Source organism: Aspergillus affinis (genome assembly GCF_023601865.1).
Source record: "Aspergillus affinis strain CMG 70 chromosome Unknown NODE_33_length_288726_cov_88_254756, whole genome shotgun sequence".
NCBI lineage: Eukaryota > Fungi > Ascomycota > Eurotiomycetes > Eurotiales > Aspergillaceae > Aspergillus > Aspergillus affinis.
The window spans coordinates 241097-260239 of NW_026515814.1; the positions used below are offsets into that span (position 1 = coordinate 241097).

Here is a 19143-nt window from a genome sequence, read left to right on the forward strand (position 1 = left end):
GCATGGATCGAGCAAATTAACTGCGTGCAAGTTATGAAACTTACCAAAGATGTTTACGCTCCTGGTGGCCTATTTTCTTTTGGACGCTTGATGTAACTACTATCAATGCTTATTGTATTGCAAAGATGGCTTATAGATAGTGAGGTATAAAGGAGATTACTCATCTTGAATTTCGGAAAGCTCTTTATAGAGAGTTATTCAAACAAGCATCAGAGGAATCTCTGAAAAGAAAACGAATATATAGCTTAGTCTAACCATCCTATGATGGTAATCATGAGGTTGAAAGGATTCACCCTCGCAAATGGTGCCATTTCTGTGCTATACAGGTGCAAAGAGCGAAGGCTTGGGGTTATACTGTTCCAAGTCAATTCCACACAGTATATTGCTGTAAGGCCTGCAAAGTTCCTTTATGTAGACCTGATATAAGGCTATGCTGGCCTGATTTCTATACACTACGACCTCCATTGGGTGAGAAAGATATAAATTGCTCATAGATAGCTTAAGGATTCATATTTCATGCTGGTTTACAGGTGCGTAGTGGTAGATGAAGTGGGCGTGTCATTTGCGGCAGAAAAAAGACGCTAAACACGACTAGCGCTGCCAGGCAAGGGGATATCAGACCACCGTTTAGATGGCCGCCGACGTCTCTCAGCCTCGCCATACGACGTCCGGCCGTTAATTACTCAGCCGGCCCGTAAGCTGCCTCAGAGGCACAGTGTACATTTAGACTGCAGATTCAGGACGGAATACCAATCTCATCTGCCCAACCTATGGTGACGATCACAACTATTCCTGATCTATATCGTCATCCGGAGTACCCTTCCCAATCCAACGCTTCCACCTCTTTTCAGACAATCCGTACTTCGGCGATATAACTAATCACAAAAACAATAAGATTAAAGAGAGAGATCTTCGGCTCCGTTCTCCTCGGAGTGGAACCGCAATAGTCGGACAGCCATTCTCCGACCCCCGACGACCGAGCAGCTGCACCCGCCAAATAAAAATTGTGCAGGACGGGGTGCAGCCGGTGATTGGTGCTCTGTGCGGTATTCGATGGGTTTTGGGCTTTTTTAGGATCCTGGTCGCTCCACATGGAACGTGTCAAGCTAAGATTACCACTATTTAGACTATTGGCGATAACTGGGCGGGAATTACACGGGTTACACGCTTGACGGTGTTATTTACAATTTGCATTTTGTTACACTTAAGGGGCTCGGACTTAGACTCACGGTCGGGCCAAACTAAGCCCTATTTTGATTTGCAATTTTATGTGGTTCTGTTGGTTGATCAACTCAACACACTCTGCCGAGAGCTCTTCACGGAGTCTGTTGGTACTCAGGACAGCGCAGTAGGTGGTCTTGCGAAGGGGTGCCGGAATGCAGGAGAAATAACCCGGACAACGCTCTAGTATCCATCTACGGAGTATGGCGAGGGATAGGTGGGGAAGATAGCATGCATTGCATCGCCGTTCAATGAAATGAGTGATCCGTCAGAATCTTCATTGGTTACGTATTCGTATACACGGTTTCTCGAAGACAGATCCACTCTCAATGTTCGTAACCTCCGTGTATCTGAGGATAGCGAATGAGTTCGCTATCAGTGCGGACTGTGGAGTAGTCAAATATTAGGGGAAAGATTCTCTCTAGTTAAATAATATGCTTGATACTGTTGTTGACAACGGCTCCCCTCGACTCTTGTTGCATGAGAACAGTTTCTTGGCGTTGAGTTCTCCAGACAAAATCTTGAGACACATCTCTCCGAAGCTAGAGTGGCAAAAGTATTTTTAGCACGATGTTCGGAGCTTGAATTGTTGCTTTTTTATTTTTATTTTAATTTTTTGCTTATTGGAACCCCTTTTGAGCTTTTATGCTGGCAGTGGGGCAGTTCAATTGATTGCGGCGTGCCTGGGTGCCTTGCAGCCTCAGGCACACAACGAAGCGCTCCAAAACCATGATCCCTGGCGACCGAAGAAAACTACAGGACTTCTTTACCTTGGTCTTAATTCACCGAAAATGTTTTAGAAAAGGTTCAAGGCATTAATGCCATGGATCGTGACTATTCATCTCCGAGCATGCTGATACATTATAGGAGCATCGAAAAAGAAATCCATAAATGGCAGTCTCGAGGACATGAAACAATGATTATAAAGCTGAACGAACCTAGACATATCTCAACACTGACTCCCATGCCATGAGATCGACCAGCACGACGATGCCCAAGGAACGGCATCCATCCCCTCCATCAGATATCCCCTCTCTTGGCATCATCTCCGTCCGACTTGGCAAGTACCTTGGAGTGAGGACCTTGCTAGTCTCCGCTTCCACCTGAATTTTCCCATGACAGGCAATAAGAAAGAAATCCCCCATGGCCGGCGGGCTGTTTTTCTTCGGAAATGATTGATACACGATGCTGCCCTGGATAGCTCTGTCCCTGGCGTTCCTGGCATGCCTGGCTTGCGCAAAGCCGGCCGTTGATGTTTTACCTCGATTCGATGTAAGTCTGTCTTACATTCCGGGTATGGACATGTCTATATAAAATGGGGTCATGAGATCTAGGATATGCAGGTGGAAAAGTCATAATAATAAAAGCGACGACAGCAGCAAATCACTCACGTCTTCGTCACGAACATCACATTGCTCGACACGACCCCCTCTCTTCGACATGACGAGGAACAGGTCCGTCTACAGCATCGTCTCGAGCGGTCGCGCGGGAAATGGGACTCGTCGCATCCAAGACATAGACTGTTGACTGCGTTGCATGGATACACGAGATACAAGGAGAGACATCTAGTAGAGACGAAGAAATGGCGGGATCTGTATAAGAATATGTCGAAAAAGCAGCGATCGGTGAGCTTTCCACTTCGATCTGTAAACAGTTGAATGGCCTTATTGACGGAATGAAAATAGCTGGTTGAATCCACCGTGCAGTACACGCGCAAGCTCAATTCCGTGGAACATCTACTTGAAACGAACGAGAAACTAGCCAAGGACATCGTTGCGCAGGGTCTACAGTTCTACAACATCTCTCGGGCCGAGCTGGATGAATTCATCAAACAGCAGGAGCGCCAGGGTCAGTCGACCGATCGGACTAGCGTGACGCAGGCGATGAAGCATTTCGTGCGCGACTGGGCAGACGAGGGGTTCGACGAACGACAAGAGTCATTTCCATGCGTCCTGGACGCACTGAAACGTGTGCCCCGAACAAGTGAGCGGCCGCTCCAGGTGCTGGTCCCCGGTGCTGGAGTAGGGAGGTTAGCGCACGAGATTGAGCAGCTTCAAGGTGAGAATTCAACCATCTTCCTGGATGAAGCGGCGGGATGCTGACCAGTCAGGATTCGAAGTGACCATGAATGAATGGTCGATGTACATGAACCTCGTATATCGATATCTGGCCAGTCTGTCGACGCCGAACAGCGCATCCTTCCACCCATACATTGACTGGTGGTCGCATCACGCCACGACAAGCGATCTTCAGCGCTCGGTAGTCTTCCCAGATCAAGTGGTCGATCCGTCGTCCGTGTTGTTAATAGAAGGCGATTTCACGACGGCGTTCACTGAAGACACAGGGAAATACGACGTGCTTGTGACGCTATTCTTCATAGACACTGCGCGCAATCTTGTTTCTTACCTCGAGAGTATTCACCGGCTACTCCGCCCCGGGGGCACGTGGATTAACCTTGGGCCGCTACTCTATGGAACTGCGCCGTTTCTCCAACTATCGCTCGACGAGATAGTTGCGCTTAGTGAACGGATTGGGTTCCGGTTCGAGGAGACTGAGGCATCGTGTGGGGATATCACTCTTCCGGGATGTCCTGTTCGAGGATTAGAAGTGGCATACGGCCGTAATGGCCGGGGATTGAGTAAGAATGCGTATCAAGCGCAGTTCTGGCAGGCAACGAAGCTCTAAATTTTCCTGCTAGAATGGGATGGAAATCGGTTGTAATTTTACAGAAGGTTCCGTGGCACGGATTCAGGGAGGATCCCTGTTAGTACATGTGGGAATATGTGCAAATGAAATAGGACAACTGTGTAGATAGAAACAAGTCCAAATCGAGATGGGTCCAAGTGGAGCATTTCATGGAAATAACCCCTCTTCAGCTACGGGGTCCATCTGATGGTCCTCGAATGTAGAACAATTGACTGGAGAATGCCACAGACCTCCCATTATCGAGTAAGACTTCACGGATTAATGATCAACCTGCTATACGGTGTGATAAGTATAAGTGCACGGTGCATAGTCTAGAATACAATAATGACATCTATCTGGTTTAGCTGGTCTGATTGAGAATGCACCTTGCATAAGCTGCCTAGTCCCTTTGAATAACATAAAACCGGAAGAATCAAATTGGGATCAGGATTGAAGAACCTTTAGTGCTTCAAGTTGTAGATCAGCACGGAAATAATATCCGTTACATTCCTGGTAAAAGCCGCGATGCTAAAGCTTTGCTTATTTACTTGCGACAGGAATAACAACAATATGACCTAGAACTGAACTCTCTTAGTTCATACGAGATAGTTAATCCCTCGTAGATGTCATTGTGAAGTGTTGGAGGTTTTCTCCGGCAACTTCCTCATATACTGATAAAAGATAACATTAGCAATCCTATTCTCTTGCACTTATCTTTGACCCAAAGATTAACCGAGGATAAGGGCAAAACTTACCGTGAGATCATGTCTTCCAACACCCCCATACTTCGTCGGGTCAACTTCGCACGTCCGCACGATGTCAAACCCCGATTTCAGATAAAGCGGCTTTCCATCCTGCGTCGCCTCCAAGAAAGTCACGATGCCCAGCTCATCCGCCTCCCTCAAACAAGTCTGCAGGAGCGCCCTCGCCACCCCCTTGCGTTGATGATCCGGATGCGTGAATAGCGCGTCGACATGCACATGGGGTATTAACCTCCTTACTTCCGCATTCTCATCCTCACCCTCCTCCTTGCTTCCCAAGATCTCCCTCATATCTCGTTGCATGATCGTATGAATCGCCCTCGCCACGCCTTCTCGCATCTCCGGAATCCGGGGCGTGAGTCTCGCCTCTACTACTTCTTCGACGGTCTGTTCGAGGACTTGGCCATCAGGATGCGTGGTCCATCGTACATAGCCGATTATGGCTCCAGATTCGGAATCCACGGCCTTGACGTTACGTGTTCGCGGGTTCGTCTGGAAGCTGTCCACGCGAGATTGAATCATCTGGGCCGTTGTCTCAGGCGAAAAAGGTATCGTATGGTATAACAGGCTGTTTAATTCGACATATGCTTTTTGAGCGACGGCGAAACATTCAGGCACGTCGGCGGGGAACGCCGGTTGTATTGCATAAGACATTTTTACAGTGTGGGTAGGTTTGGTACGTTGATGGTATCTGTATCAGCGGATTGATGTGTTAAAGGCGAGTTCTTGTAGAAATATAAGTTGTGAAGAGCTGTAGTTGCGTTTTTTTGTCCAAAATGTTGGCTTATGTAGGAAACAAACTATTCCGCGCGGAATAAAAAGAAGATCTCGGAATGGAATTTGGCCCCCAAACATAATCAACAAAATTTATTCCGGAGGCTCAACTAGGCTGCATCAATAATAATATTTCTCAATGTCGCCATTGCGTGACTCATAGGCCTGGCCTAGCTTATTTCACGTTGGGCGTTTGGTACATTGGCGATTATTGGCTAAGTGTCCCTCAAATGCCGGCTTAGGAGTAGGCGTGCAAAGAGTTTAACTGGGGCTACCGTCCAGGTTTGCTCTGACAAGGTCTCCGAGGTCCCTTACACAGCAATTTAGGTCTTTCGAAGTATATTGACAAGCTCTTCCATTTCCAGTGGTCGATTGCGGTGCTGTGGAGAATAGAGTAAACCTGTATGTGCCATAGAGCCCAATGTACGATTTTGCCGTTCGTACTCCACGCTGAACCGAGTGTCCAACGACCTATTCGCGACATTCCCCCTCCCAAAAAGAAGGGGTTGGGAACCTGGATTAGGGGCAGTTAGTGAAAGAACAGAGTATGGGAAGGTAGAAGACAAACATACCGGATTGGCCCTAATTTGTGGTAGAGGAATAGGTCTGGTAAGTTCTGCACCGACATTCCACTCAAAAACGTAATTGCAGACGACCTCGACGGTCATAGACTGAATCATGTGAAAAAAGAAAAACCTCGCCCGCCAAAATCAATGAGCTCTAGAATGAACTCGCTTTCTTCAGAGACCGGGAATTCATCGAGCTCCAACATAGAGACAGGCTGAAAGAGAAAGGGGGGATCCGAATATTGGTTTGCAATAGGAAAGGTGGGGGGTTACAAACTTGCAAGGATGAGGATGGAATTGCAAGATATGAAGTGAAGGAACATGGTGCAATGACCCATTCACCAGCAACGGAACAGAACCATAGCCTACGAGCCTTAAAATATCAAGTGGGGTTAATACTATCCTCCCAAGAGCGGCGCAAATGTGGGAATCATAATATACCAAGACCGTATGCCTGGTCCAAAAGCAATTCGTGAGGAACCACCTGGAGGTCCATTATGAATGGAGAGTCACTAGTGTTAACCGATTTCTTGCACATGGTGAGAATTTGACAGTCCAGAATGATCTCTGGCCCGTGTATTTGAGTTCCATTCAAGGCACACAGGCTTAATGAACAGTTAATTTGAGATATGGCTTTGCTTACTAGTATACCAATGTCTTATGAAATCGCGACTAGCGAACGATATAGTTTGGTCCCAATAAGCAAGTGTCAACTTTGTGTCTTTAGGGTACTTTTTCATATGTTAGAACAGATACACTGCAAGACAAACGGTGCTCTAACATAGTATAGACAATGTCCTCGATATCAATGAAAACCCAAGTGATATGGTAGGAAACCCAAACAGACGGCTTCTCCGACACCAACACCATCAAGGTCAAGGGCCCTGCACGATAATCCATCCCACGGAAAACTCCGCCACAGCCTATTCTACATCGAGCAATACCTCCTTCGGTAAAAGAGATGCACCAGCTCCCAAGGTTCTCAAGCACTCTTGGCGTCCGACAGGGTCAGGTCTTGGCATCTTGAGACAGATGGAAGGGTGACAATGGTGCACGCATAACTGGCTGATAAGTTCCCGGAATCCAAGGACTATGCCTCACGGTTGATATCGAAAAACCTCGATAGTGGACTTTTGTCCTTATTACAATTTCATATCTCCCGATCCTCAAAATATCCCCTCAGTCAATGTAACATCGTGTTGATATCCTCTGAGAACCTTGGAGACGCCAAGGCCATTCCACTCCGCTTGGCATCGCAACAAGCAGATATCATAGGCGTAGGAGTCCACAAGCAGAGGGGGTAAAAGGGAAAAAGCAACGTGGTGACGGGCCCGTGGAAGATTATCTGCTGCAGGAGTGGATATAAAGCTCGCATCTGTCCTGCATCTTTCTGTCACTTTTCATCGCAGACATCAACGGAATTCAGTTTACACATACACTGTCCGCGCAAAGCCCCTCGCATAACGACAAGATGAGATATTCCATCCTTGCTATTGTGGCTTTGGCCTCGTCTGCCCTGGCCCAGACTACCAGCCAGGACCCCGGGCCGTCGCCTACTGCTTCCGTCGGCTGTGAACCCCATGGTGATCACTGGTATGCCGAGTCCCTAATGATGTTTATGAACATCGCGACTAACTTAAATCTTCCACCATAGGCACTGCGAAGGCCCTGCTACCGATGCCGCAGCCACCGTCACTTCTGTTTCGTCCGAGTCTGAGGCCGAGACGCCTGCTGTGCCCAGCCCTACCGAGTCGGTAGGTTGTGAGCCTCACGGCGATCACTGGCACTGCGACGGGCCCGCGAGTGCCGAAGCCACGGCCACCTCGACTGCGACTCACTCTCACGATCACGAGGAAGAAGAGTCAACCGCCACTCCGACGGTTCCCAGCCCCACCGAGTCGGTCGGCTGTGAGCCTCATGGCGACCACTGGCACTGCGACGGCCCGGCCGAGACGGGCGAATCGAGCGGATCTGCAAGCGGATCTGCCAGCTCGACCAGCGATGCCGCTACTGCATCCTCCACCGGTGCCGATGAGGAAGGAGGTGCTGGAATGATCGGTGCTCAGATGTCCATGGTGGTTGGCTTGGCCTTGGGTGTGGCCGCCCTGCAGATCTAAGGAGGAAGAGGGACAATGGACATGGTCTGTATTAGTTCTCTTTAATCTTAACGAGATGGAAAGTATCAGGGCAAAAGGACATGTGACTTGTATAGGGTTGAGTAGAAAATAATAATATGTATAGTCTAAGTGGGTACAAGAGGCAAATATTACAGAGTGTTCTAGAATTTAGTTCAAGTGGGTTTCTTGTAACCGACCCCTCCACCTACTAGCGTTCTAGGGTCGCCGTTGGCGGCGACCCTGCCAGCTCAACGAACAGGTCATCTCAACGAACACGAATTTTCATGAAATTATTCAAAAAATCATAACAAATTGGAAACTCAAGATATCGCAATAATTCCTATACTGTTGGAAAGCTGGAGGTCTCCTCTTTATTCCTGCTCTTTCGCTGGCGCTTTATGATAATCTCCCGGTCTATGGCGTAGTCGACAAGTTCGACCATAACCTGCTTCCATTTAGCACGTAGACGAGTACGCTCTTTTAAAGCATCCAATTCCTCTTCTTTCCGCTCTATATGAGCAAGACTAGTACTGGAGACGACTCCACCAACCGGGGCACGCCGTCTAGAGGCACGATCTCGCTCTGCTTTTTCTCGTTGAACCCTGGTTATCTCGTCTAATTGCCGCTGCAACCCTGCAGCAAGCCAACCCTGCGCTATACTGCCTTTTATGAATTTGGAGAGCCTCCTAGTGAATCCGTAGCCGTCCTGTACGGCGTCATATCCTAGATTTGTGGCGAGTTTGGTAAGGCGTTAGATGTTCTTAGGCGTACTTAGTACTGAAGACCCTGCCTCGCTAGAGGTCGTAGATGAAGGTGTAGACGGCCGGATTTCTGGCAGATTAGCCAGTACGACTGCTGGTTTCCAGGGTACAAGCCCTGCTAGGCGAAAAGCATGGCGAATCGTAGTATTTTTGAAAGTTTTCTTGCGGATAGTCGATAGAGCGTGTAAGAAGTCGGTCTTAGTGAACTTCCCACATCCAGCGTACGTAGCGTTGGATACTGCCTCAGCATGATGATGCTTATAAGCATGAAATACGCCTATATCGAGCGGTTGAAGTAGGTGGGATGAATGAGGAGGTAGAAAGAATAATACAATCTTATGCTTCTCACAGTATTGGACGAACTCGTAGGTGAGATGGGATCCATACCCGTTACAGAGTAGGAGACGATAATCCCCCCTAGTTCGATGTTTTGTATAGAGGTTAAAGCCCTGAATCCACTGAAAAGCAAGGGAATCCGTCATATAGCAACTATCGGAGACTCCTATATGGGTCCCTTTCGACGCTTTATCGAACCAGCCACGGAAGATGCATTTACCAGGCATAATAATAAAGGGAGGGCATAGGTCCCCAGCTGCAGAGATTGCCTCTACAACCGTAACATATTCCCGGTTGGAGTTGAGGCCTAAGTAGGTCTTTGGATGATCTCTGGTGATGATCCACTGGTCTTTTCCAATACCAATTTGAAAGCCTGTTTCACCGAAATTCCAGATGTCGTTTTCTAGGATCCCATGTACGGCAATAACGCTTTGAAGACGGCGATACCAGTCCTCCAGGTCGTCCCGATTATGAGTACGACGTCGCTCTACCTCTATAGCCCTTGCCTTCTTCATATTGTATTGTGGGTGACGTATAAGCCAGCGGGATAGCCACTTATCGCCAACAGTAGGAGGTAAGGTGTTGGGATCATCATGAGCCTCCTTCAGGATCGAATCGGCCGCTGTTCGTACCATCTTAGGCCTTGGGGGGAGACCAACTCTTGCCCAGCATTCAATATACTGTATTAGAGTAGAGTTCTGGGCCTCAGTGAGCTTTAAATTGCCCGGTGGCCGTGTTATTCGTGAATCACGACCTAAGAAGCGATTTCGAAGGCGCAGACGAGGAACATCAAAAAGACGAGCAGTTTTTGAGATATTAGGTTTTTCTTGGTGACTCAGAGCTTCTAGAGCCCTACTAATTCGAGACTCGATCTCATAATAATTGCTAGCCATCGTGGGGTTGAATAATGAGGCGTCAAAGTAGGGTGGTCAAACTATGAAAACTCTGTTCGTTGAGATGACCTGTTCGTTGAGCTGGCAGGGTCGCCGCCAACGGCGACCCCGGAACGCTAGTGAATGGAGGGGTCGGTTATATTGAAAGAGGGTTAATGGTTGACTGATTCTAGGGCTGGCCTGATCAGTTGATCCGTCCGGCATCCGAGGTGGTGTGTCCCGGATCAGCCCATCCGGGAGGCCCCTGCATTAGGGGGCTAACTACATCGTATATATTAGACATAGAAAAATAACAAAAATTATTTTCGAGGTAATGAAAAGTTCCAGAGAGCTGGTGACTATTTCGGCATGATGGAGTCCTTGTTCAATTCTAGTGCTGCCCAGCCCGCGGCAACTTACTCTCAGCTCTTCGAGGTTGCGAAACAACAGCACAATATGTCTACCATGGAGAGTCTCTGGCAAGCCCACTATGCCTACTGGGACAATGATACTCTTGCGACAGGTACGCTCATTTAAATATAACCCTTGGCTGTCCCAGGCTAACGAGAGTCAGGAATCATGGCATTCGTTGCTCACGAACTCATCTACTTCGGACGCTGCATTCCCTGGATCATCGCCGACGCCCTGCCCATATTCTTCCGAAAATACAAGATTCAAGACAAAAAGTCACCCTCAGTGAAAGACCAGTGGACATGTGTCAAATACATCCTCGCCATCCACTTCATCATCGAGCTGCCCCTGATCGTCCTCTTTCACCCGATGATGGAGCTCTGCGGCCTCTCATACACACTCCCATTCCCTCAACTGCGTACCATCGCCGCTCAAATCGTCACGTTCTTCTTGGTTGAAGATACATACCACTACTGGCTTCACCGTTCCATGCACTGGGGACCCCTGTACCGCTCCATCCATCGCATTCACCACCAATACGCCGCCCCGTTCGGTCTGACCGCAGAATATGCCAGTCCCTGGGAAACACTGCTGCTCGGATTTGGAACCATTGGACCCCCTTTGATAATGGGACTCGTCACTGGCGAAGTGCATCTGATGACGGTGCTGGTGTGGATGACTCTGCGGCAGATTCAGGCCATCGACGCGCACTCTGGGTACGATTTCCCCTGGAGCTTGCGACGGCTCGTACCGTTTTGGGGTGGGGCTGATTGGCACGATGATCATCATCGCTACTTTGTGGGGAATTATTCTAGCTCGTTCAAGCACTGGGATGGTGAGTTTCCTTTTCTCCGATTCACTCTCTGGAAGATACTTTGTTCATGAAGCTAACGGTTTTGCAGTTTTGATGGGAACAGTTGCCGGTCCGCGAGGAAAGGCAAATAAACCCAAGGCTTAGAATGTAACAGCTCGAGACGTGTGATGGCCGATGGCTGTTTTTCCCTTTCTTTTCTGTATCCTATTACCTGTCCCTGGATGATTTATTATTAATGTAATGCTGCTTGATGAGAAATAAATGCTCGTCTCGATGCAAATAATCCCTTGCTACGGAAAATTACTATGATTCGATTTTATTTCTGTCGCCCTGGTATCTTAATAGTCAAGCACATTGGTCTTGAGCAAGGTAGAACATCCGGATCCGGGAGGACCAAGGACGCAGAGCATCTCCCCATTCTCCATGACGCCTTCGAGGTCTTGCAATATGTCGACGCGTTGTTGCTTACTTGATCCGAATAGGCGGTGGGCTATCTCAAAGGTGCCATATAGGAAGTCTGCAATAGTTTTCTGGTGCTCCGCTATCGCCATTTGGCCAAAAGCATTGAGATTCTTGAACACGAGACCTGCGGAGTGAGGTGGTATGCCACCTAGAGCCTTCGTTTGGTTATCGTAGAAAGATTTTACCCATTTTTTGGCATCAAAATAAATGCATCCAACGGCATTGATAGTCACTATGCCCGGCAAACCTTCATTTCGAGAGCTGCACAGATGATGATATTAACGGTTATATTCTAGAAGATTTGGCACTCTCGGGATATACTTGCATGCTCTTCATGCTCCGGAAAGCATCGTCGGTCTCTGAACTGACCGACCGTCGTTCAATGCTATCGGAAAACGATGAAATAATCCGCAGGAGCGACCTGTCAATGAGGACATCCAGAAGAGTACTGAAACTTGTTCATCATATGATATACAACTTGAGACTCCCTGGAACAGAGGCAATGTCGCTCATCCTCGGTAACTACCGGGTATATATTGCGCACGCCCATCTTGCTAGTGGTTTGATGCAGGATCCTAAAACACTAACTGCAGAAGACGACCTACTTCTTCTGCAAGATGTAGCTGGGTGTATAGAGGGTTTGGCAAGAGAGGTCAACAAGTTTGTTCCTCTAGCGCGTGCTTTCAAGATGGTCAATGATGAAGTAAGGAGGCGAGTGCAGGGAAATCCTGGAGTCTTCGGTCCACAGGTAGAACCATTTTAGCAGAAAAGAACCTCCAGCCTAGAGGTCAATTAACGATCACCGCGAAGCTGGGATCTTCGCTCCAGAACCCCGAGTGCTTTGTCACCGCAACTGCTCAACTATGTACAGGTGAATTATGTTCATTGGGTCCAAACAAGAAACTTTGTCTATGCTCCCTCCAAGATATATCCTCTCCGCATTAAAACCCCCAATGCCTTGGGAATCTAGAAAAACTCCGTCATCTTGGTCATTAACATTGAAAGAGCTTTTCGGTTATAATACTAGTCTATGCGCAGTCCAATAATGTCCCCTAGTGTCTCCCTCACTTACTTAATTGTGTTTACAAGAGTCTCAAAATGGTACTAGTGATTTGACTGTTTAGAATGTCTTGATTAGCTCAAATACCGAGGTCTATACCCATACATCTTAGCGAAAGTGAATGTCTTTCCAGCCATGAGGTGCCAGCGTCCTTAATCTCCCCTTTTCGATGAAATCTGGTGATTGAGAGTCGATTATTCTCTTCTCGACCTCCTCATCAACCAGCAGCGACCAGCGATAAGACAACATCTGCCTATATCTCTGCCACAGGCGGGGTAGGATCTTCACGTCCTGCACGCAATAATGCATGATATCAGCAGGAAGTGGGCGCTTATTCCAAATCTCATAGCTGCCCCCCTGGCCCGGAGCAAATAGTTTACGGCCATTTTCCTTCCTGGTCTTCCAGGCTTGTTTTTCGGAAAAGGACATTGAGAAATCGCGCTCAATGCATTTTTGCAGACCGTGAACAAGTTCTTTCGAAAATCGGCGCGTTGCAAGTTCCATCAACTGAACATCCTGCACACCCGCAAGGTTTATGCCAAAGTGGCTATATAGTGCATCAGAGTCACTGCGGACGTCAAAGAATACTTTCGGAATAGAGGGTGATTCGAAGATATCTTTTAGGGTGCTGTCCGTAGAGGACGGATGCGAGAACGTTTCTTCTTGCAGCTTGAGAACATCAATCATGTATGTCATGTCGAGGGGCAGAACATAGATTTGGATGACAGATACTGTTCCATATCGTGACAATTTGACTCCCTCTAGGTCGACATACAATGATGGAGGGCTTGCAGGTAAGCCTTCCAAGTTCTCAATCAAATCTGCTATACCATGGTTTGTGTCAATAAAAACATAAGGGTTCTCTTGAATGATCTCCGCTGCGGTTGGCTCAAAGCCCGTCAGAATGGGTTCAGCTATCTTATTTGGTTGAACTCTCATTTTGTAGCCGGCCTGTGGGGTTGGACTTCTGAAGGGTGTGTAGGACTGGTGTGGATTCACAAGATCTCACTCGCACATAAATGGACCCAGGGATGGACACAGGGAAGTGGAACGATACTAAAGCTCTTCCTGATGTAGAAGTAAACCATTCGGAGGCACTTCATGTCCCCTACTTATACACTTGCGGCTCCCAAATTTCCCGGAATCGACCGAGTCATCCAAGGGAATCACCGCCCAATCATTTAAATCCTACTAGTAAACGGTATATTCTGGTCGGTGCATCTTATGGAAAAATTCAAACAAATAATCTTTACTGTGAGTTAAAGAGGCAAGGCTATGGACATGCCTTTGAATATATGCCATATGAATAAGCTTTGTGAACGTGAGTTCACGTGCTCTAAGAAAGCCTTTATCGAACATACCGGCATCAATCACAATAGTGGTATATGATAAAGAGTCTATGAATACCGTATCCCTGTAGACTTTATATACTTTTCATGATGTTTATTCTTTGTTGGTTATTGGGGAATAACAACCGATTTCCCGGGACTTCCATGTTATACCACAGATTACCGATCTTACCATCTTATCTCCTGTTTAGAGAATGAATGAATGAATATGTACATGTGTTGCGATGCTTCTGGTCGGTAATGTCTAGTCTGATTTCAAGACCGGGAGGGGCTAGAGCATTCACACTAAAAAACGCCATTTCCTTGTTATAGCCATCACGTCTTTGATAAATATCAATACTCCAGTGTCGACCGATCGGCGACCTTTGCTGTGGATTGCGTCGAATATCAAGGTCTCAATTAAAGGAATGTTGACTTCAGTGTCTGTGCCAGCAAATAGGCATTGACTGAGCCACGTTCAGTTTCTCAGGATCCTCCGAGCCACCCCCACGAACTATTTCTAGTGGAACCTTCAGGTTCTATTGTAAATATTAAACACAAACCTTTTACGTCAAGACTCATGAGACCGAGGGCAGGGTCCTTTATTGTGGCCTAAACCCGTATCCATGCCTGCCAGGACATATTAGGTACCGGGGAAACCCAATCAGGGAGACTCGGGTCGAAGGAACCAACACGGGAATTGTGCAAACATTGGACCTGAACCCAGCGCTAATACATAGCAGGATATGCCAAGGAGATAGACGGAGATTAATGTTGATTTTGATGCGATCTTCAGCTTGTAGTCACGAAGCCCACCAATGATAACTCCTCTCTTTGACGGCCTGACCCAAGCAATACGAGGATGCACCCTTGGCGGTCCTTATTCAAGCCCAAGGGTCCCCTGAAATGGCACAAATGAGATTTTCTTCTTTTTCTCTGAGCTGTCAGGTTGTGCAATTACAAGTCTCTGAAGCCTAGGCCAGCCTCCATGGTGCCTCTGGCTTTCCTTGCCCGGCTCCTCCTTCTGCTGGCGATTCTTGACAAAGGCGTCCTTGCGAGAAGAGGCGGAGGAGATCATGACAGCGACAGCGATGAAGACAGCAGCAGCGAAGATGGCAGTAGCAGCGGCGGAAGCGATGGGAGCGGCGACAGCTCAAGTACATCCAGTTGTGGAAATCAAGTTCACAGCAATGCTCTGAGCAACACATACTTGGTTCCCAGCTACGCCGCAAACTGGACCTCACAGGGCGGTGCAAGAGCGGCCCCGAACCCAACGATATACGACGGTTCATTCTTTCAGGGAGAAGCGCATCTGTCCTATAATCTGAGGACTGGCTCCAGATGTCAGCTTTCAAAAGAGCTGCGACTGCTCGGCTACGCGTGGATCGGCCCACAACCACCTTACCCGAAGGGAGCAGAAAACCCGTTCCTAATAGGATTTAAGGCGTGGAAATCAGATAAAGCCGTGAGCGAGATCCACTCGTCCTATTCAGACATCAAATGGGAAGGAGACTCTTGTTCCTCGGAACCCGATCTTTTCCGAATCACCACTAGCACGAGTTCGATCAATCGGGACGGCACCTGGGATATTATGACTCTGGATGTCTCTCCAAGTTCAAATACATTGGATGCAGTTCATTTAAATGCCACAACAGTTCATGAGTTGGAGGTCAGCAAGTATGACGGCTTGTTCCGTCTACGGGCTGAAAAGTGCCTTCTCGACGATACCGATATGCATTGGGCAGATACGACTATCATGGAGGGGTCTGTAACAAATACAACAATGGAGCTGAAGTTCTCTGGCTTGGTTGACATGAATTCGACTTCCTATGATCTGTATTTAGGAAGGGACAAAGACGTAAAGGCTAACTTCACAATTACGTTCACTGGCCAATTCGATTCCGCGAATTCTACCCACGCTCTGGAGATTCATAAAGGAAATCAAACCCTTACCTGGGTACCGAACAACGCTGTGGGAGTTGCTTCGGGTCGATGGGCATATAGGCTTGGGTTTTCTGTTGGGGTTCAAATGATAATCTGGGGTTTGTGGTAATCGAACCGTATGATGGAAATAATGGTTCACGAGATCATGTATCTTCATTCATTAAACTTTTAATGCAATATGTTATTCAATTTCAAGACTTTGTTCATGGATTGTTGTTACTAGTTTTTGGATCAAGTAAAGGGCCTGTAAGCTTACATTTCCAAATCCCTACATTCTAATGGAATAGTGTCAACCGTATGTGACCACTAGTCACATAGGAGACCTTCCTAGTCCGGATATCGGTATTGGTAACTACCGATCCCCGAGGATTATGCAGAGTTTTCTGTTATTTCCATGGTTCAAAAGTTATGTCTCTTCTAACTGCCTTTTTAGGCTAGATTGCTTATTATTCTTCATGTATTTAAACCATCGTTTGCAGCTAGATTGAAAGAATTAGACCTTCATCATTCGATATTCCTATGGGTAACATTACTAGCAATTACGCCTAGAGAGACGGCCAACAAATAGTTTATAGGATATTAAGGTGTCAAAATAATTAATTCATTGTCTGATACCTCACCGTATAGTCAAAATCATCATCATCCGATTCCGAATCATCTTCCTCATTCGCTCGATTCGCGAGCATACGCATGCGAAAATGGTCAAGCCGAGCTCCTTGCGAAGTCACATCAAGCAAGGACCTTTCAGAGAACGCGTAACCGTCATGAACGCCAGAAGGCTGTAGCCGAAGGGAATAATGCACCTTGAGCTGCCGATCAATCAAGGGTCCTCCTGCAGAGAATGGGGTTGTACAGAGGAGCTTGAAAATGGGTCGCAGGGCGGGGCTCGTGATCAGTCGATTGAGTATAAGGAGTACGTCACTGAACTCGGTACTCCATTGCTGAGAAGCAAATTCACTGACCCCATCCAATATGCAGATTATAGTGATGTTCCGGGGTAACTGCTCTACGAGCTGGCTGAAGGTATGACAGAGCATCTTGAGTGAGTGTGTCTGGATGTCATCGGTAAACTGAGGCGTGTTTATGAAGTCAAGGTTGAATTCCCGGCCTGTGTGTAGCATTTGAGCCAGCAACGAGCGAATGAGCCCATTAGGACCCGCAGCTGGATCGGAATGATAGCGTGCCCCATGCAAACCACAAAAATGATGTAGAACGATGCAGTCATCATTATTGTCAAGCAGCTTCAGGGCAAACATGGCACATAGGACGGATAATGCGGTGGTCCGTCCTGGTCCGGGGGTGTCGAAATTTCCGTTGACCATCAAAGTGACAGGGTGATGCGAGGCCATCCATTCGGCGAACTGGCGTGACGCGAAGAGCTGTTGGGCTTGAGTCTGCGCGGAGATTTCGAACCGAGAAAGTTCTTTTATTATCGTTCTTAAATCATTCGAGGGTAACTGTGAACTGATACCGAGGCTGCTGAGAAGCTCGATATCGCTTAGAAGTGGCTCTGCGCGTTTGGATGTCGAAGGTACCATTGACGACGTTATCTCGGGGGGACAATCTATGGCGATAAAACTTAGTTGTCTGGACAATACCAAGCCCCGGAGCGAGCACTTACAAGGGTTGATATATACTAGATTCTGATGCATAACATTGAGGATAAAGACGCCTTGTTCTCTGCTCTGGAGGTCGTTTATCATCTCGGCATTTGCGTCCTTTATCTCTTGCTTCACTTTGTCTAGCTTCGTTTCGATGCGCCCTGCAATGGTTTTTGTCGCCGCCGCGTCGATCGCTGTCTGAATGGCGAGTTGGTTTCGCACAAGGTCCAAGCACTGATCAAACCTTTTGGCCTGCTTCTGAACTTCACCAAGGATAGCGTCAATCGAGTTGGCCGTATTTCCAGAACCAACGACTCGTCTGATGCACCTCCGGGCGCGTTCGGTTAGACGAGGCGCGTTGTCCATGCTCCCGTTTAAGATAACGATTAGTTTCGCTAGAGCTCGAGCCAAAACTTCATAGAGTTCAATGGCACTTTCGCGAAGTGCTTTTGCGGACGCCCACTGGTTCTGTCGCGCCTTGACAGAGAGCATTAACTCTGGGATATCTGCGAATGCATCTAGAATTTTGGCGGAGTTTTCTGTGTTCCGTCTCGCAATCTGCCGAGTTTGATATCAGAGAGAAATTTCTCCTCAGCCCTTACCTATACAGGAACAGAAAGAAAAGGGAAGAATCTCACGCCAAAAATAATCTTTAATCCCGCGCTCAGAAAGCTCAAGCCATGATCCGAGGGAACCAAATCAATCCATGGAGTGATCTCGTTGGAATAATTGCCTGCACCTCGTAAAGCTTTGCGCCCGATTCCTAGAACCCCTTCTGCCTTTCCTTCATATGTCGCTCGAGCTCGGTCGAGCTCTGAGACGACATCATCGAAAGTACATGTTTTCACGTCAAATCTGAAATTAGACTCTACAGACTCATTGTAGGTGGCCAAAGATTCTTCTAAGTCCCTGATTATATCTTATTAATTGAAAATGGAATGAGCAATGATGGTGAGACAGGAGTTCAAACCTAGTGGCTGGAAGGGGCTCGAAGGTATCGCGATCTTCGTTATAGATAGCCGGCGTGCTGAGGGCATCATGGAGATCTGACCCGTTTTCTAGAAGATAAGTTGCGGCAGCCTTTTTGTGTTCCTTTTTGAGCTTTTGCCTCATAAAACCCATTCTGCAAACATCAGAAGCTATATCCTATTGAGTTGAATCTAAATAGACAGGGCACGTTATCCTTAATATTGCATTGAGACCACAAGTTCACCAGGCCCTTTACATGCTGAGAATACCGTCACAACTATCACAAATCATGGAAGCGAGAGACTGAGAGTACATGAAAATCCTGCCCGATGCATGTATGGTTCGCACATGCAGTCTTTGCGAAAGTCCGGCGTTTCCGTTCGGGTACGCATGCGTGCGGCTGAGCTTTGCCCTCATGATCACGGACCCCCGAGAAAAGAGGGGTTTGGGGGTAAATAATG

General features: G+C 47.5%; 8 protein-coding genes across 8 annotated transcripts; 4 read left to right on the top strand and 4 right to left on the bottom strand.

Annotated features, from left to right (window-relative positions):
- Positions 1-2406: 2406 nt before the first annotated feature.
- On the top strand, positions 2407-3906 carry KD926_006434 (N2227-domain-containing protein; the record flags this gene model as incomplete). The annotated part of the gene is made up of 4 exons (XM_053099418.1): positions 2407-2493; positions 2589-2846; positions 2907-3279; positions 3332-3906. 4 exons carry the CDS (start codon positions 2407-2409, stop codon positions 3904-3906), a joined length of 1293 nt encoding a protein of 430 aa, XP_052956869.1.
- A 728-nt stretch (positions 3907-4634) lies between these two features.
- Positions 4635-5321, bottom strand: KD926_006435 (acyl-CoA N-acyltransferase; the record flags this gene model as incomplete). The annotated part of the gene is made up of 1 exon (XM_053099419.1): positions 4635-5321. One exon carries the CDS (start codon positions 5319-5321, stop codon positions 4635-4637), a length of 687 nt encoding a protein of 228 aa, XP_052956870.1.
- A 2157-nt stretch (positions 5322-7478) lies between these two features.
- Positions 7479-8124, top strand: KD926_006436 (uncharacterized protein; the record flags this gene model as incomplete). The annotated part of the gene is made up of 2 exons (XM_053099421.1): positions 7479-7600; positions 7662-8124. 2 exons carry the CDS (start codon positions 7479-7481, stop codon positions 8122-8124), a joined length of 585 nt encoding a protein of 194 aa, XP_052956871.1.
- Positions 8125-8464: 340 nt separating this feature from the next.
- KD926_006437 (uncharacterized protein) lies at positions 8465-9856 on the bottom strand (the record flags this gene model as incomplete). The annotated part of the gene is made up of 2 exons (XM_053099422.1): positions 8465-8847; positions 8896-9856. The coding sequence occupies 2 exons, from the start codon at positions 9854-9856 to the stop codon at positions 8465-8467; spliced, it is 1344 nt and encodes a 447-aa protein (XP_052956872.1).
- Positions 9857-10462: 606 nt separating this feature from the next.
- On the top strand, positions 10463-11462 carry KD926_006438 (sterol desaturase family protein; the record flags this gene model as incomplete). The annotated part of the gene is made up of 3 exons (XM_053099423.1): positions 10463-10616; positions 10668-11339; positions 11407-11462. The coding sequence occupies 3 exons, from the start codon at positions 10463-10465 to the stop codon at positions 11460-11462; spliced, it is 882 nt and encodes a 293-aa protein (XP_052956873.1).
- Positions 11463-12948: 1486 nt separating this feature from the next.
- Positions 12949-13779, bottom strand: KD926_006439 (uncharacterized protein; the record flags this gene model as incomplete). The annotated part of the gene is made up of 1 exon (XM_053099424.1): positions 12949-13779. The coding sequence occupies one exon, from the start codon at positions 13777-13779 to the stop codon at positions 12949-12951; it is 831 nt and encodes a 276-aa protein (XP_052956874.1).
- A 1377-nt stretch (positions 13780-15156) lies between these two features.
- On the top strand, positions 15157-16221 carry KD926_006440 (uncharacterized protein; the record flags this gene model as incomplete). The annotated part of the gene is made up of 1 exon (XM_053099425.1): positions 15157-16221. The coding sequence occupies one exon, from the start codon at positions 15157-15159 to the stop codon at positions 16219-16221; it is 1065 nt and encodes a 354-aa protein (XP_052956875.1).
- A 487-nt stretch (positions 16222-16708) lies between these two features.
- Positions 16709-18835, bottom strand: KD926_006441 (uncharacterized protein; the record flags this gene model as incomplete). The annotated part of the gene is made up of 4 exons (XM_053099426.1): positions 16709-17676; positions 17734-18271; positions 18328-18622; positions 18684-18835. 4 exons carry the CDS (start codon positions 18833-18835, stop codon positions 16709-16711), a joined length of 1953 nt encoding a protein of 650 aa, XP_052956876.1.
- Between the last annotated feature and the right edge of the window lie 308 nt (positions 18836-19143).